The sequence below is a fragment of the Miniopterus natalensis genome, chromosome 3, assembly GCF_054644295.1.
Source record: "Miniopterus natalensis isolate mMinNat1 chromosome 3, mMinNat1.hap1, whole genome shotgun sequence".
Classification (NCBI taxonomy): Eukaryota; Metazoa; Chordata; class Mammalia; order Chiroptera; family Miniopteridae; genus Miniopterus; species Miniopterus natalensis.
The window spans coordinates 35266470-35293575 of record NC_142083.1 but is presented as its reverse complement, the minus strand read 5'-3'; the positions used below and the strand labels follow the sequence as shown (position 1 = coordinate 35293575).

At 37.2% G+C, this 27106-nt stretch overlaps 1 protein-coding gene across 3 annotated transcripts; it reads right to left on the bottom strand.

Annotated features, from left to right (window-relative positions):
* Positions 1–22550, bottom strand: GTF2H2 (general transcription factor IIH subunit 2). 3 transcript variants are annotated; one of them, XM_016213911.2, is made up of 16 exons: positions 22415–22550; positions 20530–20618; positions 19194–19271; positions 18834–18870; positions 18540–18626; positions 16773–16823; positions 16393–16447; positions 11931–12036; positions 10740–10830; positions 10482–10569; positions 9583–9690; positions 8063–8126; positions 6300–6403; positions 5407–5509; positions 1574–1613; positions 1–247 (listed from the first exon to the last, which is right to left on the bottom strand). In XM_016213911.2, the coding sequence occupies exons 2-16, from the start codon at positions 20583–20585 to the stop codon at positions 128–130; spliced, it is 1188 nt and encodes a 395-aa protein (XP_016069397.2). In that variant the 5' UTR covers positions 20586–20618; positions 22415–22550; the 3' UTR covers positions 1–127. The 3 variants fall into 3 exon arrangements, with proteins under 3 accessions (XP_016069397.2, XP_016069396.2, XP_087671533.1); XM_016213910.2 differs by lacking the exon at positions 22415–22550 and adding an exon at positions 21587–21708; XM_087815407.1 differs by lacking the exon at positions 22415–22550 and having other exon boundaries at positions 19194–19287; positions 20530–20708.
* Positions 22551–27106: the final 4556 nt, after the last annotated feature.

The following is a 27106-nucleotide window of genomic DNA, read 5'->3' as shown; positions in this document are numbered from 1 at the left end:
TTTTCTTAGCAAAATGTTTCTTTAATGATATTTTCCTTTTGAACAGCTTGTCATGTTTTAATTGGAGCTTCCTGTAAAGAATCATTTTATTTCCACTTGCAAGTTTTTTTAACATGTTCTATTGGAATCAAATTCCTGAAGGAGTTGGGATATTATGAATACAGCCAGGACAACAGTGGAGATAGTCATGAACAAAAACGTCACAGTCCACACAGAAAACATTTTGGCACACAGTGCAAACACAGACCTGCAGTGAAGAGAAAAGAAAATTTAAAAAGCAGTTTTCAAACGTTAAACAGATTATACGTAGAAGACACTAAAATTGCTTTGCTCGTTTATATTTCTTATCAATTTTTCCCCACCTACATTATTATTTCCAATGTACTATGTGTTCTCTAAGGTGATTATTTTTTCCAAAAAAAATTCCTTAGAAGTGAAGGAGTAACTTTGCGTCCTTAAAGTCTCTTCTATCATTGGACACTCTCAATATTTCATTTTAAGTAACTATTTGGGGGAGACACATAAGCTTGTATTTAGGGATAGTTTTGAATGCTTAGAGAGGTCATCTGACTGATTCAATTAAAAAGAGAAGCACTGTGGGGGTGGGAGGGTGGAGGTGGAAGAGGGTACAGGAGCAATAAATTGTGATCAAAAAATAAAATAAAGAATTAATTAAATTTTTTAAAAGGAGAAGCACAACAATTAACAGATTGTTATTCCTAGCAAATAACCTCACAATTGCAAAAGTTATATTACCCTTTTAATTAAGCCCCTAAAGAATATGGCAAAGGTCACATGTAAGACAAAGAAAAAGGAGAGAACTCATTATTCTATTAGTAATAATTAGCACAGAGAGACTTGTGCTTGGGGTAAAACTTCCAGAGCAGCATCATACACAGATTCAAAAATTATTAAATCTTAAGCAGCATAGAAGTAAAGATGATATGTTCTTAAAAACTGTCAAATAATTCAAAAAGTGATTCCAGTGAGGATGAAGCTCCTGGCATCAAAGAGGCATGGAAAAATTAATGGAAGTGTTTTATGAAACATGAGAGTAAACAAGAAATCCTTCCCACTAACATGTTATATAGTTTATAATGTAAAGTTTTAAATATTGACAGGTAACTAAATTAAGAAAAAGTTAAAACTAGACAGTTACCTTACTTGTGTCTATATAAGTTTATACATTCAAATTGAACCCTTTCAAAAAATTTTAAAATATTTTCTCATTGGCAAACCTTTGGTTTGTGGCCACCTTAAGTGGTAACTTCACTTCAGAATGGGTTATGAAAGAACTTAAAGCACAATATGGAGAAACAATGTTTACCACTTCCAAACTAAATGAGGTTTAGCTTGCAAACTAAAGACTGTTTAAAGTACTAAAATATCTTTGTAGCAAAATTAGAATGCAGAATTACAAAACAACTGTTTAAACTACTGTGCTCCCATTTTATCTCTATCTACTGTTATTAAACTGAGAAATAACCTGATAGAAGTCTGGTCATCAATAATCTACTGAAAACTTTTAATATTTCTTGCACAATATTTATTATTTAGAGAGCCATGAACTTACATGTTGGTCTTTCAATTCCCCCTGACATCCATAACAAAATCTGAAAAAGTTTAAGAATCATTTTGTTTAGGATTAACTCATTAAAATAGCTCAGCAAAAGCTCAGTAACAAAATCCTTTAATTAATAAGTAATCTTACTTACAATTAATTTACACATGACTTTTAGGCGAAAGAGCTAAGAATACCAGTAATTTAAGAAAATTCCACAGTAAGTCCAAAGTCACCTACCAGCTCCAAATTTTACTTTAAAAAAAAAATTTATTTTCTTCAAGGAGGAAGTTGATCCTAGTGATTTTAGCACATGCATTAAACAGGAAACAATAGTGATGTGTAGAATTCACTGTTTTCTAAACGGAATTTTAAAACTACTGCAACATGTTATCTACAAAACTCGCTTACGTCATGTAAACAGAATCACAAGTTTGGTTTTGGTACTTTTATTCCTCTTTGTCTTCAGTTGTACAGTCCTTCTAAATTCAAAATGAGGAGAAAATCTGTTCTATACCAAATTATCTAAGTAATAAATGTTATATTTTGAAAATGTCGAATAAAATATTAATTTTATTTTCGTCAAGGTTAAACATGAGCATGCTTTCTCAGCTGGGATTATACAGGGAATTAAACCCTACAGAAAATAATGAGTAACTATTTTTCACCTCTCCCAGAGATAATGGACAGGTATAATTCTAGAGGAACAGGAGAGAACTTAATTTGTTGCATAGAATAAATGCTTACAGGCTTAATTTTCAAGGAATCATTCTCAAAACTTATTACAAAAAAATAACAGTTCCCTGCCTATTCACCCCCACACTTCCAGTTCCCCAGAGCAAACACTTTCAAAACTTTTGTCTGATAGTTAATTATGCTTATAGTGCTCTCTTGTTTTTTTCATAGGCACTGGCTATGAACTGCTAAGATTCTTTTCCAACCCTCTTGAACCAATAACATGTACATGCATAACTAATGTCATTCTCAATTCGATGTCGTTAAATCATTTTAGATAAAAGAATAGTAAAGATTTAGGCAGTGCCCTCGGCGGTCCCAGATCTGTCTCTTGCTTCAACAGTGTTTGAATGGAACAGACCCAGGGACGCACTTTCTTCCAGGACATGATGAAGCCTTTCCAGGATGAGTGGGGCAAAACCCAGATGCCATGGAAGCCACCATGGCCTTGGACAGGAACCTGAACCAGGCACTTTTGGATCTGCATGCCCTGGGTTCTACCTGCGCAGACACTCATCTGTGGGACTCCAGGAGAACCGCTTCCTGGGGGAGGAGGTGAAACTCATCAAAAAATGGGTGACCACCTGACTCACCTCCGCAGGCTGGCGGCCCCCCAGGCTGGGTTGGGCGAGTATCTCTTTGAAAGGCTCACCCTCAAGCACGACTAGGAGCACTGGAGCCCAGAGGCCTTTGAGGGGTCCCCTCTGCATTCTCCTGGTGTCTGGCTTTTACCTGAGCCTCTCCCCAAAACCCTTGGCCATTCTTTTAACCACCCTGGAGCCCTCTCCCATGCACTGGACCAAATGGAAACAATACAGTTTTTGCAGCAAAAAAAAAAAAATTTTAGTTTATTATGACTTTATAAACATATTCATCTGAGACATGTAATATAACTTTTCCTCTCTTTAAAACATTTTCCTTGCCCTGGCCGGTGAGGCTCAGTTGGCTGACCATCGTCCATGCACCGAGAGGTCACTGGTTTGATTCCAGTCAGGGTACATGCTGGGGCTGTGGGCTTGATCCCCAGTAGGAAGTGAGCACGAGGCAGCCAATCAGTGTTTCTCTCTCACTGATGTTTCTATCTCTCCCTCTCCCTCTAAAATCAATAAAAACATATATTAAAAAATCATTTTAAAACATTTTTTCCTAGAGGTGATTATTGTAGTTATTCATAAGCTTAGTTTTCTATGGAATTACCATTATCTCAGCCCCAACCTTTCCCTGAGAATTCTAGACATCCTCCCATTATGTTAAACTACATCAGGGATTACACAGTTGTCATCGTTTGGGGGATATCTCTCCTGCAGCAGTCTCATCGTCTCCAAACTGGACTGATCGTTCTCTGTGCCTGACACACAAACGTCATACTGGGGTATCCCCTTACCGTCACTGTAGGCCTTTGTTTAGCTACTTTTGAATTTAGATAGATACGCCTATTCTCTTTCAGTCACTCTTTCTCAGTTCCTTTGAAGCATCTCTTCCACAACATCCTCTGAAAGTCTCTTTTTAAGATTTTACAAGTCTGAAAATGCCTTTATTCTGTGGCAGGGTAGTAAGAACCTAGGAAAATCCTGGGCAAGTGGATGGGGAAACTGAGACCAAAAAATTTAAACAAGGTCAAACAGTTTGGGCAGCTTGCAGCCAGCTTTTGAATTGTAAGACCTTATCTTCCCTGGCCAAGGCCACTTGAGAGCAAATGGTTTATACCCTCCTCCCTAACCAGAGAATACATAGCTTAAATCACCCTGGCCTGGGAAACAGAGAACAAAGACTCAATTAATGCCATTTGTGCAGCTAAACCCAAGGACAGATGAAGTTGGGGAATAAATAACAAAAACCCCATTAAAGACAGACCTAAGATAAAAGTAAAACAGTAAAACAGACCAAAGAATAATCCAAACTCCCCTATACACTCATTTTAATGCATCAGCATATTAAAAATGCTCCTGGAAAGCTGATGAATATTCTACTGAAAGCCTCCCCTAAGTCTCACCTGCAGGGGGAAACAATAAAAGGACCCCAGGACAAAGGCAGGGTGGGCTCCCTCTAGAGCACGCCTGTGCCCCTTCCCGGGCATGAACTCTTTATTTGTAAGGGTCCCCACAAGACTTGCAGCCAGGGGAGTGGTGGGCAGCAGCAGCTCAACCAGGTTCATGCCCCATCCTGTCCCCAAGATCCCCTTTTCCTCTGACTTCCCAGTGAGCTCACAGCAGCCCCACCCAGGCTCACTTCTTTCCTCTAACATTTCTAGGGAGCCAAAGCAGAGCACCGCCTAGGCTCTCCTCTGTTGTTTCTTCTACCCTAATTTCTTCCTTTGTTTCAGTGTCCCCGGCATTAACAAACATACTCTCAAACCCATCTGGACTTGACTGTGAAATTTTTCCTTTACGAAGTCAAGAACCTACACACTACAGGCTGGCCTGAGACAGACCTGCTCTGTGCCAGACCCTGTCTTGGCTCTAGGTATGTAGCTTAGATTGCTAACAGTTTTTCACTCCAAATTTTGGAAGAAATTGCTCCTTGCCAGCATCCAGTGTTACTGATGAGAAACCAAACAATATTAATTCCAGATTATGTGACCTAATTTTCCCTCTCCAGAAATGTTTATAGTATTTTGCTGCATAGTCAGAAATTTCATAATGGTATCTTTAGTGTGGGTCTGTTTACCTTCAATATGTTAGAGGCCTGACAATCCCTTTTAATCCAGAAAGTTTTGCCCTTTAATAGAAAAATGCCCTTCAATTTTTCTACTTTTCATTTGATCTTTCCTTTATTTTCATATTATTCTGATATTAGACCTTCTGGATAAATCCTCCAGGTTTATACCATGGAAATTAACAAGTGCTAAGAATCAGGGCCTTTTCTTTTTGGAGAGCTGGTTCACTATACCACCACTCTTACTATATACACAGGTGGGTTGAGGGAAACTAATAGGTTTCTGGAGATCCAGATCTATTCAGTGAGTTCTTTCAGTCATAACCAAGGCATTACACATCTCATTTTCTTTGTTAGAAGTAATTTTGCCCAAGTTAATGCAACTTTTTAAATGTAGTGACAATGTATTCTAACTTTACCACTTTTAACATATAAATGAATCAAAACCCATATACCTTTCTCCATTATGTTCCTCTAGAAGAATTTCTTGAAAAGCATCCAAAGGAAATAAATGATGGTAAGACCGTGCCAAATGGGGAGCAGACACCAAAGTAAGACCTGACACATAAAGCAGAGAGACATATTTAACAGCCCAAACCTCATAAAGACAGTGGCTGAAATGTCAAGTGATATAACTTAGGCTAAATATTTTCAAGTTTTTTGTTTTTTTTAATTGTAGCTATTCATTTCTTCAGTTTACCTGTGGCCATAAAAGGAGGTTCTAGGATAGATGTGACCTCTCTTTGCCTATTTGATCACTTATAAATAAAATTCTACAATTCTATTAATTTAATTCCCTATTCTTCTTATATATATTTACTTTATGAAGTTAAGAGCTGCAAAGTGTCTACCAGATCTGCTGCATCTCCTTTAAAGAACATGCTTTATTCAGAAAGAGAATCAAGATACTCTTCTGGAATGCCATGTTTATTCTTGGAAACAGAGTACAGGGCACTCAATAAAAAAAGTAGTCTAGCCCAGCTGGGTGGCTCAGTTAGTTGAGTGTCATCTTATAGACCAAAATGATTGTGGGCTCAATCCCCCAGTCAGGGCAAATACCTAGGTTGTGGGTTCCCTCCCTGGTTGGGGCATACAAGAGGCAACTGATCAATGTTTCTCTCTCACATCAGTATTTCTTTCTCTCTCTCTCTCCCTTCCTCTCTCTCTAAAATCACTTTAAAAAAAAAATCTTTGGGCAAGGATTAAAAAAAAAAAGTAATCTATTTTTTTTCTCACATTAAATCCAGAAACACAAGCAGAGCTCAATATTTACATTTATTTTAAGAGCAATATAGGTGAGAAGTTATTCAAGATTAGTTTACTGAATAATAAACAGTTGGTTTCTTACCACAGATTTTACATTCAACAGGAAGCTCACAATACTTTGCCCGACATTGTGGACAGAAATAGCCTCCTAATGTAAGTCCTGGCTCAGTATTGCTATCCAAATGCCTGAGGGGAAAAACATTACTTTAGAAACATGATATACAAAAATGTAAACAGAGCAAAAGGAAGTATGCTACCTTGATTTTTAAATCTTAAAGTTGTTTCATAGCTCACTTATATTCATTTTGGGGTTTTTTCCTGTCTGTACTTTTGAATAGTTTCCATTAATGTCTTTGAATTCACTAATCTTTTCTTCAGTGACTAATTTGTTGTTAAATTTTTCCTCTCACACGCTGTATTCTTCATCTCTAGAAATCTGATTTGGGTCTTTTTTCTAACTTCCATCTCTCTTATCATGTTCATGTTCTCCTATACTTTTCCTGAACATATGGGTGTGTGTGTGTGTGTATAAAATAGGTGTTTTAACATTGTCTACTAATTCTATTAATTGTGTTATTTCTGGATATGTTTCCATTCTCTGATTTTTGACTCCTTATTATGGGTATTTTCTGACTTCTGTGCATGCCTGGTAATTTTTGATTGGCTGCCAGATATTGTGAATTTTGCTTTGGGGTGGTGGATTTTTTTGTATCCCCTTAAATATGTTGAGGCTTTTTCTGGAATACAGTTAAGTAACTTGGAAATAGTGTGATCCGTTCAAGACTTGCTTTTAAGTTTGTTAGGCTGCCCAGAGCAGCTGTTAGACTGGGGTTAATTTAGTTCCATTATTGTGGACTCTGTTCAATCCTGTTGTGTTAACAGATGTCTCCAAACTGACTGGTGGGGACATAAACTATTCTTTGCCCCTCGTGAGCTCTAGGGATTGTTCTGCCTGCTCCTCTCCACTGGCTCTTTCCCTGGCCCCGGTAGTTCACTCACAGAAATGTGCTGATCAATACTCAGGTAATGACTCATGGGGAAGTCTCTGCAGATCTCAAGAGCTCTTTACTCTCTACTACTCTGACCTACAAAATAATAGCCATTTCAGCCTCCCCTAACTGGACTTTGTCTCTTCAACTGAGCAAGACCTCCAGGCTCTGTATAGGTTTTCCTTCCCTGTATTGCAGCCTGCAAATTCTCTTTGGACAGTAAACTGCATAGGGCCCACCTCACTTGTTTCCCTTCTTTCAGGGATTATTATCTGTATTGCTTTTTTCCAATGTCTGAAAATGGTTGTTTTATATACTTTGTCTGGTTTTCTAGCAGGAGGCAAGAGTGTAAATCCAGTCCCTATTATACCTTTATAGCTAGAGACAATAGTCTTATTTCCAATTTTTAAGAATGACTTTCTTTAATTTTGTTTTATAATTACGTAAAATGTAAAGTTCCAAAGTTAAAACAAGGTATATTCAGAAAAGTCTATGGTCTAATCTCATTGCCTTTCTCCATACATCACCTAGGTAAACTTTTTTTTTTTAGTTTTCACTTTTGATTTCTAATACTATTTTTCTTATTTATATAAGCAAGTACGTATACCTAGTCAAATTTCCACCCTCTTAGATAACTGGTAGCATACTACACATTGTTCTCTATCTTGTTTTACTTAGTAATATATCCTAAAGATTACTGTATAGGAGTTTATAGAAATAGTCCTCATTTTTACAGCCATTGTATTTCTTTTACAAAAGCCATTATATTTCAAGTCCATCTTTTTAATTTATAACTTATAGAAGAGAATTAAAGATATGAGAACATCATCGCTGACGTTTCCAGGTTTTTACTTACGCCATGCTGAAAGAGGGTTTTGCATCTTGATCAGACAGAGAAGCAACAGTATGCTGAGGAAATCCTTCATAGAAGACAATGTATTACTTTCTTTTTCCAAGCAAATAACAAAATTCTAGGGCTAGGAACCTAAAAATGTTCCTACTACAAAGCCCACAAAGTTGTACAAAGGTTCTCTCCCCTGCACTTCAGATATGTCTATTATAGCATGGTCAAACTGACTGTAATTCCGGGTTACAAGAAAAGTCAAAAGTGGAGGAAATGGGAGAAAGGTCTGTCCATACATATAGCCTCAGCTTCTCAAGTTCATATCTGTATTTTCTAATTCAATAACAAGTAACATATACTGCTTATTAAAAAGAAAATGTCATTTTTAAATAGTTTCTGACATAATGGAGGAGTCTATTGCATAATCTACTTTCAGTTTATATAAAAAATACATGTCTGTGTTTAAATTTTTGGAATGCACAAACCTAGGTAGTTTGTTTTTCATATATATTTTAATTTGAAGACAAATCCAAGAAATCATAAACAAAAAGAGATTTTATTACATAAAAATGTTAAACATATCTACATATCAAAACAAAAAAAAGTAAAGGTAAAGGACCAACTGAAAAAATATTTACATCAGGTGACAGAAAATGGGTTGATATTCCTAAATGACTCTAACAAATCAATTTGAAGAATAAATTATTATAAGATAAAAGAAGAGCTTTAAAATGGGCTAAGGAAATGTATCAATAAATCAAAAAAGATTAGCCAACATCGTATCTAAAATGTATTGAGTATTTATGTCAAGCATTATTCTGAACATTTCATCTGCATTAACTCAATCCTGACAACACACAAGATAGATACGAATCTCATTTATAGATGAGGAAACAGGAAAGAGCAGCTGACCAGTACTATAAATGGCCCAAAACAAGACAGAAGAGCATTCCACTTCACTGACAGTTAAAAAATGTATATTAAGCAAGAAGATTCTTATGTTTAAATAGTTATGTCTTTTTCAATTATAAATGTAATGTTCATTATAAAATTTTTAGAAAATAAAGGAAAAAAAATTTTTTAAATGATGCAAAACCCAGCATTCCCCATCTTCCAAAAACAAAATCACATTGAGCAATCTGATGTGCCTTCCTGCAACCTTCTGTCTTGCAGTTTGTATTACAGATTTGATCAAACAGTACCAAGGATTTTGCAGCTTATTTGTTAAATTTCCTAATACAAGGACTTTTCTATAAATGCAGTGTCTTTATGCCTTTCACACCTTAACAATAAAAAAAAGCCAGTAGTGTACTCTGAGTAATAGGACTACAAATGGTTTTAATTTTCTTTTTACATCTCTGTATTTTCCAAAATTGCTTCAATAGCATAATTTTCTCTAATTATAAAACATTTAAGTTAAAAAAAATCTTAAATGTTAAAATAACTTGTGCAAATGAAAACAGAAAATCTAGTTTGAGCCAACATGTATTTTTTAAATGTTTATGTTAAAATAACACAAAATAAACACTTACCCATACGAATCAGTGAGCATTCAGAACTTGAGCTGGCAGGAGGAGGGCTAACATGATGTGTCAGCAATTCTTTGTAATGACTTTCATCTAAAATAACATGGTATGTGCCTAACAAGATGAGAAGCAAAAGAAAAGAAAATCAGCTTTCTAGACATAATAATGAATTACATCATTTCCATGTATTTCTGTAAATGTTTCACTATCTAAACTATACAATTTCAAAATAAATACTTAAGTTAAATTATCATTTTTCAAAAACCTTATTTAAATAACATCTTTATATTGACTTTTCAAGGAATAACTATAATTACAATTAAAGCCAAATTATAAGATCTTTTTTTTTTTTTTAATGTATCTTTATTGATTTTAGAGGAAAGGAGAGGGAGAGATAGAAACATCAATGATGAGAGTCATTCATCAGCTGCCTCCTGCACGCCCTGTGCTGGGAATCAAACCCACAACCCGGGCACATGCCCTCACCAGGAATCGAGCCATGACCTCCGGGACCCTAGGTTGATGCTCAACTGCTAAGCAACGCCCGGACAGGCAAGTTATGAGATCTTTACAAAGTATTACACTTAATGAAATTTCAAGCTTTTCAAGAGTTATACTGCTTCCTCTGAATATTGACATAACTTCTGAAAATTTCTTGCATTTTGAGATATCAACAAAATCAATAATATATTTAAGATGACTACCCATATTTTGGATTTCAGGACATGAATTGATTTAAGTTTAGTAGCTTAAAGACAGGTTAATGAAAGAGATTCTGTAGAACTTGTCAAATCTTTGAAACTTGGAATATATTGCTTTCATAATATGAAAAAAATCCTGATGTAATTCATTGTTACTTCTTACATAGTAAATATGAATAAATATTAAAGAGTCTAGATATATACCACCAGTTTCACGAGCAAGTACAGTGCAAACCCGAACTTCTGCAGACAATCCAATAACAGACACTCTAATTTTAGTTGCCTTTAGGGTCTTCATAAAATCCAAGTAAATGGACAGTTTTGGGGGAAGAAAAAAAAAGCATTGAACAATTAATGTGTTTGAAAAATAAACAGAATGCTCTGAAAACTAGTAATAAATTCACTACACAATTTTCTTTAGAGTTGTAACTTTGGTTTTGATTATAAAAGTATTGGATCTACCTTGATAAGATCATAGATATTAGACGGATCACACGTTGTGAGGCTGCTAAAGATGATTAGGACTTCTCTACTTGTATGTCCAGGCATGTGTCTAAAGAAAGATAAAATACATTCCAATTAGGTATAACAAATTACACTAATGAAAAATTTACCCAAAGACAGTATACATGGTTTATACATTTAGACTATAGAATTTCTCATTTGTTTCAACACTGCAAAGGAATGAATTGAAAACTCTTTTAAGTTCTGGGGATAGAGAAACAAGACTGACAAAGGTTCCTGACATCATGAAGCTTACATTCTAGTAGATTTGCTTCATACAGATCTAAAGGGTACATTGCAAAGTATAACAATACCAATTGCATCAATTTTAAGGTGTATGTATACATGTGGCTTGACAACAGTAATGTACTTCTTTTTTTTAAGTCTATAATTTAACCTCATGGTGATTCAGTCATAATAATCATAAACATTAATTTTTATGTACCATTTAATTAAATGATGGCCTATGGAATCTTAAGATGTGATAAGCAGTTATCCTCTATACTAACTAGAGATTTCTACCCCTTTAGCATCAATTTTATCAGTTTTTTGGAGCGTACTTGCTTATATCTTCATTGTTAGGCTCTCAGCTTTCATTTGTGGATGTAGCTATTGTGCCTACCTTCATTACAGCTACTTCGAAACTAGAAAAATATCTATTATATAAAGGTATAAAAATCTGAGTCAGGACAGACTAGCCAGGGACAAAAATATATAAGCTTTAACTATACTGAATACTTAATCTCGCGTCTGTTATGTTCTACATAGTTGAACTTGTTGGAAAAGAGTACTATTATTTACAAATCACAAATAAGCTATTAAAAGTCAATAAATGCACAAAACCTCACATTATCATACCACATTAAATTCCATATACAATCAATTTTCAATAAAATATTTTTCATCAACGTATTTCTTTTGTACTACTAAAATTGCTACAATTTTAATTATGTTTTTCTAAATCCTCGCCAATTAAAATGTAAAGTAAAAATTACTAACACCACACTAAACATCATAAATGACATTACATATTTCACTTCATAATGATTTCATTATAGCTGGTTTTATAGAGAAACATATTAACATATCATTTCAACTTATTAAAAAAACTTTGAGATCAATTATATGTAATAAATGGAAAACACTAACTTTAGAGTTTGCATAGCCATGTTTAAGGAGTTATAAAGAGATGGCTCTCCATGGCAGGTCATATCTACAGCTTTCTTCAAAGATGTTATGTGTTTTCTAGGGTTTCCTAAAATAGAAATGGAATAATTTAATTTAATTTATTTATTTATTTTTTCTTTTTTAAATTATAGTTTACATTCAATATTATTTTGTATTACTTTCAGGTATACAGCATAGTGGTTAGACAATCATATATTTACAAAGTGTTCCCCCTGTTAATTTACTTTTAATAATACTCTATTTATACTTTACGGAAACTTATGTCTCTCCAAAAATTTACATATTTATGTTAAAGAACAGAATCCCTTCAATTTATGTTTTTAGCAACATACACTTTTATCAGCGATGTTTGTTATATAATGTCTCATTTCATACTAAAAAAAAAGAGTAATCCTCACTTAATGTTGTTGACAGGTTCTGTGACTTTAAGTGAAACAATATAAAATGAGACCAATTTTACCATAGACTAATCAATATAAACAAGAGCTAAGTTCCTATGGCATCTCATCAATATTATAATGAAATGATGCTGAACTTGATGTTATTCAAGAAGGACCTGCTGTACAAATAATATTTTTATCTATTTGCACACATTTTATTAATATTAACCTAGAGTGCATAACTTTTTACTTTAAATATTTCCCTATTTCATCATTTTTAAGACTAATATATGTTCACATTTTAACATCTCTGAAATCACAATTTGTCTTACCATCGCTGGCAGCCAGCAGCATTGTTATGACAGCTGTCATTGCCTGCTCATGTGGGAACCTGTGAATGGCTATGGATGTGTTGTTGCTTTAAATGCATTATGAACACTGTGCCTTTCATGTTGAGTTTAACTGTGATTTAAAGTGTTTTTTAGAAAAGTTATTAATACAAAAGGTTAAATCTTTATGTAGACAGGCATGGAACAGAGCAGTGAGGTGTAAATTTATTACTAGTGAACGCCTACAAGTCTACATTTTTCTTCAGGAGAAAAACCCAAGAGCTTTATTAAACCTAAGAAAAGAGGGTTTCCAAAAATAGACAAAGCTGTGTTATCTTCTGTTATGGGAAAAATAACTAAAAAGGTTAACATCTGAAAAGATTCTATATCTCAACTCAAGTAATGCAAATGAAGGGAGCAAAAACTGCCAAATTCTTTAGAACAATAGTTGACAAACACATTAAATCATCAAGAAGCTGGAATGAATGAGTCACATATCATTTGACCTTGTGTCAAAGTTTAACTGCTAGTGTTTCCTTTTTCTTTTTTAAATCCTCACCCAAAGACATGCTTAGAGAGAGAAAGGAAGGGAAGGGAGGAGGGAGAGGGAGGGAGAGATAGACAGACAGACAGACATCAAGGGGTTGCCTTCTGTACATGCCCTACTCGGAGCTCACACTCACAACCCAGGAATGTCCTTATCTGGGAATCGAACCGGCAGCCTACCAATGCACAGGACAAAGCTCAAACAACTGAGCCACTCTGACTGGGTGGTGTTTCCTTCTTGATGGCTCATAAACTAAAGGTATCTCACAAATATTAAATCTGAGAGTCAATGAAATATGGTATTCTTCAGATATTTTATCCTATTTCAACACTGTCTTCATATTAATTAACAATAACCAAAACATCATTAAATTGATTTTATTGTATAGTGTAATTCATCAAACTACCTACCTACTACTGAACATTTATTTACAATTTGCCACTATTACAATTACTGTTAAAAAAAGGTACATTTGTAGTGAGGTTTTTTCTTCTTTCATAACATTTCCTAAGTATAACTCCAAGGAACAATCATTTTTATGACCTCTCCCTCCCAAATAGCAAGCAATATATTCTTGTTGAAACTTCATTTTGCTCATTTAAAATACAAACAATAAAATGTTGCTAAGTGGTTTGTTCTTGATCACTTGTTTGGCTATCCTCGTATGAATTATGTCTTCTTTGTCCATTCATCTACTTAGAGCTTCTTGGTTTTATTTATCTGAATAAATTTTAGTATGTATGCTGCCAAAGTGAGCACAGAGTAAGTTTTTTGTTTAAGATTTACTAGATTTTATTTTTTAAAGAAATATTAGGGTCATAGCAAAACTGAGCAGAAAGTACAAAGAGTTCTCATACACTCTCTGCTCCTAACACATAACCTCCCCTACTATCAATTATCAAAAATGTTAGTTAGTTACAACTGATGAACCTACATTAACACATCATTGTCACCCATAGTTTACATTAGGGCTTACCTTTGGTGTTGTCCATTCTTTAAACAGAATACATTTTAAAATATTAACCATTTGCCATATTTAATATATACTGCAATTATTTATTCTTAGCATCACAAAATTTTAGAAATGAAAAGTACCTCACTAAGCCCAAATCCCTCATTTCATAAGTGAGAAACAAATCAAATAAGATGAATGATTTGCCCAAAGACATATGCCTACCCAAAGGCAGGACCAGCACTCACACCTAGACCTCCTGGCTCTCTATCCACTTCTCTTTCTACCACATCATACAAATATTTTTTTCATCTCCCACTGTACTGTGAGTCTGAGAAAAAAGCATACTGCATTACTATCAGTGTGGTTTATAGCAGTGATTCTGATCACAGAGAGAGTGTACCTTCAAGAGGTCTATCAGAATCTCCAGAGAATTTGTGATCTCTATGTATATGACTTCCTTGGCACACACAGTAAACTGTTACTAATTTGGGGGTAGTAGTAGAAGAGTTGGCCCTACCTCCTTTCCCTATTGTATAATAACCTTCCTTAGCTCATGAGATTCTGATGAAGCTGACCCTGATTCCATCCTCATCCAGGGACAAGCATGTAATCCAGGCCTACCAACAAAACACTTCATTCTCCTGTCCACTCTGACTGTTCATGGACAGGCAGACCATAATTAGTAGCGTAAATAAGAGTCCTATCTGGGACTTGTGCTAAAGCTACAAAGGTTATGTAGACTTGGAGTATTAGTATTAATGGACATCTTTTCAGCTCACAAAAAACTATCAGAGAATGAAGCAAGGCAGAGCTAGCACCCCTAGAAACAATTATATATGAAATCAGCCCACCTTTAATACATGGGCATGTAATTTCCCTTTTGTGCCTAACCTAGTTTGAGATTTTTTTGATTACTTGCCACTGAGTTTCCTGGATAACTCCAGGTTGACATCCATTTTACTTCTTACTGCCACAGTGAAAAACAGTTAGTGATAAAAGTACGTCACTTTCCTCATGTGTACTGGTGAGGTTCCTCATGTGTACTGATGAGGAAGAGAGGTTGAGAATGACATTTAAGCCCGGCTTGGCATGGCTCAGCTGTTGAGCATCGACCTAGGATCCAGGAGATTGGGGTTCGATTCCTGGTCAGGGCACATGCCCGGGCTGTGGGCTAGGCAGCCGATCAATGACTCTCTCATTATTGATGTTTCTAGATGTTTCTATCTCTCTCTCTCCCTCTCTCTGAAATCAATAAAGGTATGTTAAAAAAAAAGAAAAAAAAAGACTGACATTTAAGGGATAGAGTATTTCACAGAAAATAAAATGAAACTAGTGATGTAAATTTATAACACATATACCAAAGCAAATAAAACCTGCCATTATCTTTTAAAAGTCTCAAATTCAGTTAAGCATGCCATGAAAACAAAAAAAAACCTGAATCATTAACAATAACTACAATTTACTTTTTATATTCTTTGCTCTTTAGAGGTTTAACTTGTAAAAAATTCATTTTAGCTTGGACAATGTGGCTTAGTGGTTGACTGTTGACCCATGAAGCAGGAGATCACGGTTCGATTCTCAGTCAGGGCACATGCCCAGGTTGCAGGCTCAATCCCCAGTGGGGAGCATGCAGGAGGCAGCTGATCAATGATTCTCTCATCATGGATATTTCTCTCTCTCCCTGAAATAAATTTTTTAAAAAATGAACATACTTTTTTTTTTAATATATCTTTATTGATTTCAGAGAGAGAAAAGGAGAGGGAGAGAGAGAGATAGAAACATCAACGACGAGAGAGTCATTGATCAAGCCCGCAATCCGGGCATGTGCCCTGACGGGGAATCGAACCCTGATCGCCTGGATCCTAGGTAGACGCTCAACCGCTGAGCCACACCCGGCTGGGCAGAACATACATTTTTTTAAAAATTATTTTTAAAATTAAGTGGATTTTCTGAATGGTTACAACAATTTTAATACTTTGGGGATGAATGTTTCTATCTTACGCATACATATTTACTTTCATTGTGATACTATTCACCACTGTACAGAACTCAATTTAAAACAGTTCATCTCAGACACTAAGTTTAATAGAGTTTAATAGAGAACATACAAGAAAGCCTAATTTTACTTATTAGGCAACCTTATAAACAGGGTTACAAGGTTGGGTAAATAAAGTCAAGTCCTTGAGTCCTGTAAAGGTAATTTTATGCATACCTGAGAGTTCTGTCAGTTTTTCAGCTCTTTTACTCTTTGTCACAATAATTCCAATCTAGTAATAAAAATAAAAATAATTATTAATTTAACAAATTATTTCTTGGTAAGAATGTACATTAATATAAATTAGTAATTACAGAAGGAGTAAGAAACATGTGAGACTTTTTCTCATGATAATTTTGACATAAATTTAGCTGAGTTCACTGTACATAATTTAACTTTTAGAGTTATCTTGCTTTTCATTGACAAGTATACCAAAAACTGGTACACAATCTGAATCACTTAACAATTCATAGAATAGATGCCCAATGTTTTAAAAATAAATTCATTTGCAGTAATATCAGGAATCTAATTCTAAATTCTGTCGCTTATTTACATACCTGACTAATAGGATTTTGATCAAAATATTCCTCTACGAAGTATTCCAACAACTGTTCAAATAAAACAAAAAGGAAATACTAGGTAAGCGCAAAATAACAACCACAGGGAAAATATTTTGGGAAACCCATTTATCAAGCATGATTTTTAAGTTTACAGATTTTCAAAAAATGTTCAGTAGGCCCAGCAGGCATGGCTTGGTAGTTGAGCATCAACCCACGAACCAAGAGATCGAGGTTCGATTCTGGGTCAGGGCATATGCACAAGTTATGGGCTCGATCCCCAGTGGGGGGCAAGCGAGAGGCAGCTGATCAATGATTCTTTCTCATCATTGATGATTCTATCTCTCTCTCCCTCTCCCTTCCTCTCTCTGAAATCAATAAAAACATATTAAAAAAATAATGTTCAATAGTAAAAATGTTAAATAAAATATGATAAAATTTAGCCCTGACCCAGGTCAGTTGTTTGGAGCATTGTCCTGCATTCCAAAAAGGTTGGGGGTTCAATCCCTGGTCGGGGCATGTATGGGAGACAACCTATCGATGTTTCTGTCTCTCCTTTCCTCTCTCTCTAAAATCAATAAAACATATTCTCTGGTGAGGATTTAAAAAAAAGACAAAATTTAAAATATTAAATATTAAAATATTAAACCTGGATCTGAAATGGTAAGTGAGAACATAGGTTTAAACTAGGCCTTAAAAGATGGAACCACTTGTACATGTAAGACAAACAATCTAAATAAGGAAGAGATCCAATGAAGACAAAAAAGGAGAATGAGCCGAATTAAGGATGGATTTTGATAAATTAGGAATAATCTGAATATATTTATAAACTGAGGAGATTGATTCAAGTAACTCAAAGGAGAAAGAAGATTCAATAAAGAAAAGGAATAACTGACAAAACAAGGCACTGACTTAGGGTAGGAGGGTAGAAACGAAGGGCATAAACATAGTAGTCCCCCCTTATCTTTGGGGGATACATTCTGAGATCCTAAAGCCGCAGATAGTTTTCCCTATACATACAAACCTATAATAGAGTTTAATTTACAAATCAGAAAATAACAAAGGCACATAAGAAAATAACAAAAATAACTAATAATAAAATAGAACAATAATAATAATACACTGTAATAAAAGTTATGTGAATGTGGTCTCTCTGTCTCTCCCTAAATATCTTTTATACTGTGAATACAGAATGGATACACTGGACAAAGGGATGATTCATATCCATGTCAATGTGGCAGGACAAAGCAGGACAGCATAAGATTTCATCATGCTACTCAGAATGGCATGCAACTTAAAACTTATGAATTGTTGCCCTGGCCGGGTGGCTCAGTTGGTTGGAACGTCATCCTATACACCAAAAGGTTGTGGGTTCAATTCCTGATCAGGACATATACCTAGGTTACAGGATCAATTCCTGGTCAGGGAGTGTACGGGAGGCAACCAATCGATGTTTCTCTCTCACACTGATGTTTCTTTCTCTCTCCCTCCTGCCCTTCCTCTCTCTCTAAATCAATAAAAACATCCTTGTGTGAGGATAAAATAAATAAAGCTTGTGAATTGTTTATCTCTGGAATTTTCTATTTGATATTTTCAGACTATGGCTGACACGGGTAACTGAAACTGAGGATAAGGGGAGGGACTACTGTAATTAGCTATTTTGGTGTATCATTTCCCTAAATGATCTGGTAGCACTTCTACTCAGCTATAGTTTGTATTAACTCAAACTCAAAATAAAAAGATTGTATTTTAAAATTTTTCTTTTACCTTTAAAGTACATGTCAGCCTATTTGGCTTTAAATCTTGGTCTTCCATTGTTCTTGATCCATCTACTACCACATAAAGATGGCGCATCTACAAAAAAGAAATACAAAGAAGGAGAATTTTCAAATACATTTTTGACCAAGTAAAAATGGCATTTAGTACTCACATAGTCTATACATATATTTTTAATATGTCCTTTTAAAAGGTTTTTTGTTTCACTATTGTTTATTCTATCAAGCCAGAATGTTTCTCGACCCCAAAAGAGTTCTGTGCCAGTAAAAGAAAAAAATAACATACCATTCCAAGTCGAACTTGTCCATGGTGCTCAAATACTCTGTTAAAATTATACAAACATTTTAATGGACTACCACATGATACCCAAAGAAATCAATACAACTTTTTAACTAACCTACTTTTTTTAGTAAAATAAATTATTAACTTATGGAATCTACATAATTATAGGCATTTTGGATAGTCCCTAAAGACCCATTTCCCTGCTGAGGCACTAAGTTGCTGGTTCCTTCCCCCTATTTAGAAGGTTACAGGTCAGTTTTCTTGAAACACAACTGAAATTAAGTACTGTAAAGTGGATTTAGATGGACAGAAAGGCTTAAAGAAATATTTTATCTTTTGTAACACACAAAAACGCTTACATACCTTTTTCTCTTTGCTTTGAACAGGATATCTTCTATTGTAGCTTTAAGTGATCCTGATTCATCTTCTTTAAGAATCTCCCTATAAGTAGTAATTACTTGTTTAAAAAGATAAGCTAAAAATTTATTAACCCAACAGAAATGAAAACACATGTCCACATAAAGATTTGTATGTAAATGTTCACTGGTGTATTATTCTTTTTTTTTTTTAATATATCTTATATTGATTTCAGAGAGAGGAAAGGAGAGGGAGAGAGAGAGACAGAAACATCAATGATGAGAGAGTCATTGATCAGCTGCCTCTCGCACGCCCCGACTGGGGATTGAGCCCGCAACCCGGGCATATGCCCTGACCGGGAATCAAACCCCGATCGCCTGGACCCTAGGTCAAAGCTCAACCACTGAGCCTCGCCCAGCTGGGCTGGTGTATTATTCTTAACAGCCAAAAACTGTAAACAATCTAAATGTCCATCAACTGACGAATGGATGACTAAAATCATGGTATAACCGTATAATATATGTCACCAATTTAAAAAAATGAATTACTAATACATTCTACACGAATGAATCTTGAAAAATAGCATTTTTTAAAAATTGATTTTAGAGAAAGAGGGAAGGAAAGACGGAGAGGGGAGAGAGAGGGAAACATTGATTTGCTATTGCACATATTTATGCATTCACTGTTTGCTTCTTGTATGTGCGCTGACGGGATACCAAACCTGCAACCTTGGAGTACTGGGATGACACTCTGACCACCTGAGATACCCACCAGGGCAAAACTAGCATGTTAAGTGAAAGAAGCCAGACACAACTAACCACATGTTATTACATTTCATGTAAATGATTATATTTACATGAAATGTCCAAAAAGGGCAAATCTATAGAAGCAGAAAGTGGATTTGTGGTAGCCTAGGTCTAGTGGTATAAACTGAATTAATTGTAAGTGGGCATGAGGGATTTTACTGGGGTGGTAAAAATATTCTAAGCCCTGGCAGAGTAGCTCATTTGGTTGGAGTGTCATCTCAGTAAGCAGAGGTTGCGGTTTGATCCCGGTCAGGGCACATACAAGAAACAACCAGTGAATTAGCATAAATGAGTGGAGCAACAAATGGATCTCTCGCTCCACCTTCTTTTCTCTCTCTAAAAATCAATTAAAAAAAATTTTTTTAATGTTCTAAAACTGATTTATGATGATGAATGCAGAACTGAACAGATTTTCTAAAAATCACTGAATTATGCCCTGGAAAGAGGTGAAGTTTAACATTTGTAAAATATACTTTAATAAAGTTGTAAAAGATGTCTAAAGGAGAAGAGAAACACTGTAATAATGCTCTACTCACCATGTTCTTTCATAGCCTCCTTCCCATCGCTTAGTTCTTTCAGGTTCTTCATCCATTTTTTTCTTAAATGTATGATATTATTCAATATCCTATAAAAACCATTGCATTGTGAATTTCATAAAGATATTTGTCACCAAATGCCTACAATTAAATTTGAAAAGTAAAGAGGGGGAAGTAAACATACAAAGTAAAAAAAAAATCAGAATGCAAGGTCATCTTACATTCTTTCAAATTTATTCAATAACTGTTGTTGGGTGAAAATACTTTACAAAATCCTCAAGGAACTTTTTCCCATCCCCAAGGAATACTAATATTTACATACAAATTTGGCACCAATAGAAGTTATCTTCTTGTAATTTTTTTAAAAAACAAAAATGAATTTTAGCTGTGTCATAGGACAGGACCATAGATTGTAAGAAGTGGGTACGGGTATAGATAAAACAAGATTAGCTACAACTAATGGCTATTATAGCTGAGTGATGGATACGGTAACTCATTGTACTACCCCTCCATCTTTGTGCATGTGTAAATTGTTTCATAATCAAGTTTTTAAATGAAATTTATTATTATTTATAAGTGATAAATGCTTATGGCACATAATTCAAAAAATGACACAATATTAAACCTACATTGATCTCAACTATTGAAAGAAAAAATAAGGAAATATTTATTAATTCAATAAATATGACAACTTCAATAAATAGGACAATTTCAATGAACAGGCGTTATGTGGATGATAGGATTAGGGGTGACTGGTTTTTGCTTCTTTATCCTGGTCTGTATTTTCAATATGAATGTGTATGTCTTTAATAATGAACAATAAAACAGGTAGTGGGCAGAACCTATTAACTGCAACCAAGTAAAAAACACCCCATCACACCCACATCTCCACCCTCTCCAGTGAACTTCCTCCCCTTACTCCACACTCCTTTTCAGCTTCCTCGTGAATAAATGAAGGCTCAAAGGAATCCCAAGTACCAAGGCATTAAGGACAAAACAAATCCCATTTGTATTATTGTTGCTATACAACATACATTTAAAAATTTAAAGAACTGACCTATAAATGGATTTCTGGAATCAAAATCTATTGATTGACAAGTTGGAGACGGTCACTGTTTTCTGTGGCACCTGCTATAATTAGGCACTATTTACTAAAGTCCTGTGTCTCTCACTGAAATAACAAACCACTCTTGTTGGGAGAGATTCATGTTTCAGGAAACCTGGTGATCCACTCCAATGTCCTCAAGTAAAGAGAAATGAGTTAATTCTAACTTCTGCACTATTTCAGTAACTGCGCTGGTGCCTTGCAGGTTTAATGATGTGTGGGAACGCAGCATACAAGGACTAAACTGAACATTTTGGTCCTCCATGCAAATGTTTTCGATGTTTTTAAACTCAAATTCTTTTAAAAGGGGCTACTGCCATCCAATACATCAAAATGTATTTTATTTTTAGTTTGTTACTTTGAATTCTCTGAAAGTTCAGAAACAAAGCAAGAAGCAGAAACTGCAGGAGGGAACACTTCTGGCTCACGCCCTACAAGGACCTTGTCATTAGAGCTGCCTGCACCAGGGAATTACAGGGACAGGGCAGGTATTGGCTAAGCTCCCCATAACTGCAGACGTCCAAAGGGAAGCTGGATGTTTACAATGCATGCTGTTACCAGAGAAGGGGGTTAAGCATCCTGGAGAGGGATGCACTTGGTGACCTCTTACGTCATTACCTCCAACTGACCTCTTAGGTCAGTCATCTCCTAAAACTTCCCAATATTCCATCTTCTTAAAATAGCACTGATCTGTTTCCTGGGAATCCAACCCCAGAAAAGCCACTTTGCCCAACGTAATCCTGTCGGTGTGAATTCTGTCACCTGAGCTCAGAATGCTACCTGCAAACAAATGAGATCTGCGCCAAACATCCCACTGATGAAGTTTCCCCTCAGACCTGGTCCTAGCGAGCGCTGTGAGACAGGCAAGGGCGATTACTGTCCTGTTTTTCAGGTGTGGAACTCGAGGATCAAAGGCTGGTGACTCTCTCTCGAGGACACATGCTGGAGGCAGGTCCCAAACCCGAGCCCAGGATACCATTCCCCAAACTCGCGCTCTGCCTTAGGGCCATTCCCCAGACTGCAGCCCCAGCGGCTCCCACGCAGCTCCCCGCACGGAAACTGCCCTCCTCCTTTTCTCCAGGCTCCCCCACTGCCCCATTCCCTACGACGCTGGTCGGAACTACTGAGCCTCCGCCGGGGAGAGGGAAGGGCCCGCCGGCCGCCACGCTCCCCAGGCTCCGGACCCGCGCCTCGGCTCTGCGCGGGCCTCCACCCGCGGACTCACCGGTCCCGCCCGACGCGGCTTTGCCCGGAAGCCGCTCTGTCCGGAAGCGCCACCCAATCCGCTCTGAGGGCGCCTCCAAAGTCCTTCCGCCGCGCGCGGAGGCGAGGCACAAACGTTCCGACTGCTTCAGGCGGAGGTTGCCGGAGCCTGGGGATCTCCGCCTGCGGCTGCCCGGGAGCTGATCTCGGGCGCGCGGTGCCCGCTGACCGAGAGGCGGGAAAGGCGTCGTTCGGTCTTGGACGGTCGGAGTCCCGGTAGCTGTCGAACTGAGGAGCATGATTTTGTTTTATTTCTACAGGGTTGGCATGAAGAACTCAGACCGCAGCAGCAGCAGCAGCACCCTGCTGTTCTGGCAGCAAATATTTTCTTGAACACCAACTTTGGGCCCGATGTAGTTCCAAGCACTGAGGACAGAGCAGTGAAAAACTGGCAAAAACCCTTGACCTCATGTACTTTTCCTTCTACTATGGAGATAGTTATCAAGAAAAACATGCTCTATCCAACGGTCATGGTGGCAAAGAGTAAAACAAAGCGTGGAAGGGGAGCGGGTTGCAGTTTTAAATGGCGTGGTCAGAGGAGCTCCGCACCAAGGCGGCTGAGCCAGGACCAGAAGGCGGGAGGGAGTTACCTGATACTAGGGAAGAGCTCTCCAGGTAAAGGGAGGTGTAAGGGGAAGAGCGTGTGGTGTGTTAGAGGGGCTGCCTGAGGAAGCAGGGGGTGAATGGTGGCCGCAGAAGTCAGAGGGGCGGGTGGTCTGAGCGTGGTGAGGCCCTTTGAGGACTCGGACGGCTGGAACTAGTGTAGCAGGCAGTGCAGCTGGTGAAGGCGGCTGCGTTCACAATCTTGGTAAGTCTGGGTGTGTTATGAACAAGGAACCAATGACCCCAAACGTTTTTAGTTGAGCACCCGAAAGGCTGATGTTGCAGTTCCTGAGGGATGTATGTGTGTGCTTAGGACCAGATCCGTTTTGGAAGAGTTGTTTGAGATGCCTACTGATGGAGGCAGAGATGTTGATCGTGCTCTGTTAACCGCGATTGGGAGAGGGGGGAGGGCACCTAATAGGAATAGGACCATAGTTGTTTAATGATCATTCACCTTACTAACTATAGGTATGAGGTTTTTCTTACAGACCCTGGGAAACTGGAAGAGGAGACACTTTGGGGCCTGCACCGGCCCATTGCCCAGAAAAAAGAAAAAATATGCATTTCAAGAACAGACAAGGGCAGAATGCATTTTGATTTGGTTGCTGTGCCTGGAGGCTGAACCCCCATCCGGGAGTTTACTTCAAGAATGCCGACCATCCTCAGGTCCTAGGAACTGGCAGAACTGGGTTTTCACACCATTGAAAATTAACTACCCTGTTATCAGACTTCAAGATCCTGGAAGGAGACACACAGACCACAGACCCTGAGGACATCCTCCCAACTCCGCCCCCCCTGCACGCAGCCTTTCTTCCTTGTGCCCTATTTAATCAGCCAGCCAGTAAGGGGGGGGGGGGGCAGAGCAGATTTTATGTGGACAAACCCCACTTCTCTCCCTTTTTTTGCCGGCTATAATGGAATGTTCAAATGATTCAACCTTGTCTCTGCTTAATTGGCTGAAGTAGCGACAGGCAGCCCAGACCCATTGTGTCCAGTCTCGCTCATACGTGTGGAATTAAATACTAGCAATTCCCACAATTGAGAAATGGAGAGGCAAGGCACCCCCAGAATATTTGAAAAAAAGTTAGGCCCAGAAAAGGAAGAGCAGAAAGGAACTACAGGATCTAGAGCAACTTTGTTTCCCTGTTAGCACATGCTTCCTCTCTGTTACCTGTATTGCTCTATTGGCACCAAAATCTTCCCACGTGTTCTACCCCCTCAAAAACAAATAGAAGCCGTCCTGCACAGTAGTAGAGAGAACAGGCCTGGATTTAAAATCAGGCTCTGCCACACTAGCTGGGTGACCTCAAGCAAGTCTATAAAACGGGGATCCCTCCACCTGCCCTACAGGGTTTACACATCACAGCAACTCCATAACCAGCTCCTTTTATTTGTCCCCAGAAGACAAGGTGTTATTGTTCAGTGTTGGGAGCGTTATCTTTAAAAGGGAGAGGATCGCCCCAGCCTCAGCCGGTGTGGCTCGGTTGGTTGAGTGTTGTCTGGTGCACCAGAAGGTCACTGGTTGGATTCCCCTGGGCTCCATTCCTTCCCCAGTGCCACCGCTCACCTTCCACCTTTGACTCCTCTACAGGACTCACCCCCAAACGCCACTCTTCTTCCTTCCTTGCTTCCATAACCTCCAAGCTTCCTTCTCTTCCTTTCTCTTCCCCCTTTCTGACTGGCCACTCTGCTCCAGTCCGAGGCGGGACGCGTTACTGCAGCACAAACGGCCACCACCCCACGCTCCAAGTTTCTCACTTATGTTTACTGCCCTGGAAACTTTTTTAACGGAAAACCAGGGAAGGACAGAGGACTCCCCAGTAAATTTAAAGTGTACTTGTGGAGAGGAGGCTGACTCATTCAGATTTCAGCAACTGTAAAGTTAACTCTCCTCCGTACAGATTTTAATTATAGACCTGACTCAACTAGGAATGGTACTAAGGCAAAAAGAAATATGCATAAATCCATGGTAATATCTTGCCATAATTATGACACAATATTCTAATCATGTACAAAGTAGTAGAATAAATGACCCCACCTAGCCAAATGTTTCAACTTGTAAAAGTATGGGACAACTATAAAGAATGGAACAATTTGTTCTTTGCCCATGGGTGGCTGGACACAATCCAGAGAGTCAGGAAATTCATGAACAGCTTGGCCAGTGGAATCCAGCTGAAATTCAAAGTGTGCAAATTAAAAGACTAGGAGAAGTGAACCTGCCTATTCTAATACTTAGATGGAACTTAAATCATTCGAGAGACTCATTAAAAACCTTCAGAATTGCTTGTAACAGTATCTAATAATCCTTATCTTGATATGTATTCTTTTAAAGGATTTGTTCATTTATGAACAGTCACAATGCCAAGACTAATGCAGTTATGTCTGGAATTCAGAATTTACACCCTAAAAATGCTGCACCCAACACAGATGAAGCATATAGGGGATTGGGATGATACATAAACTTTTAAGGCAACATTTGCTTTTTAAAAGCTTGTTTAAAGTTCCATCTTTGGGAAACAGATGTAACCGGTCATATTTGTTATTTACTTTCTGACAAGGACTGGTCTAAATCACACATTAATTACCTTCATATAACTAGATTAGGTACAAATATCTCTTTTTCAAATAAGCAAAATGAGATATAGGAAGACTAATTTGCCCAAGGTCACACAGCAAGTAATTGGGGGGGGGGGGGTAAAGCAAGAACACAGGCAGGAGAAAGCAAGCAGGTTCTTTGGCAGCAAGTAGATTTTTTTTTTGGAACACCCTGCCACATTTATTGCAGTCACACACACACACAAATACCCCCTAGTGCTGTGTTGTTTTTTCATTCCAAAGTGGCACTATTTTAACACAGTGTTTTCTAAAAACTACCCAAGATATTTGGGCATTTTATTCATGAAAACTATTCCCATTAGAAGAAATGTTAACAACATGAAACACAGGAGGAGGGATGAGATAATTTTCCACCTAATTTATTTGTGCTTTCAGAAAAGAGAGATTACACGGTGAGTGTAAGCAGAGCCATGAGCTGCCAGGAGATTGAGTTTGAATTCTTATTTCTATGGCTGAGACTTTCAAATGTCCAGTTGAGATACTTGCAATCCTGATGCTGAAAAAGGATGTGTTTATGTTAGGACTACCTCTGAGCCCCCTCAACTGAATCAGATCCCTGGAACCATGATTAAAGATCTCTTCTGCCCTGACCCTTCTTTACACATGCATACCCCCATTCAGGTCATTACAGATACCTCAGATATTTATATGAAAACATTTGATGTTATTATATGTAACATGAAATGTTACATTTCAAAATTAAAATAGGACATTTTATTAACATCAGATAGAGCAACTCCACCATATCCAACCAATCAATTTATTAGGGAAGTCAAGCTAGAATGGGAGTATAGAACCTAGTAATTAAAGATTCCTAGTTTAGTCACTTGCTAGAATGTGATAATGGACCCATTAATCCATCAGATCATTAGTTTTCTTTACTGTAAAATGAGAAATGGTTGCAAGGCAATAGACTATTGTAAGAAATTAAATATTTCATGTATGTATGTGTGTATATACAATGTAACTTTTACTACAAATACTAAGACT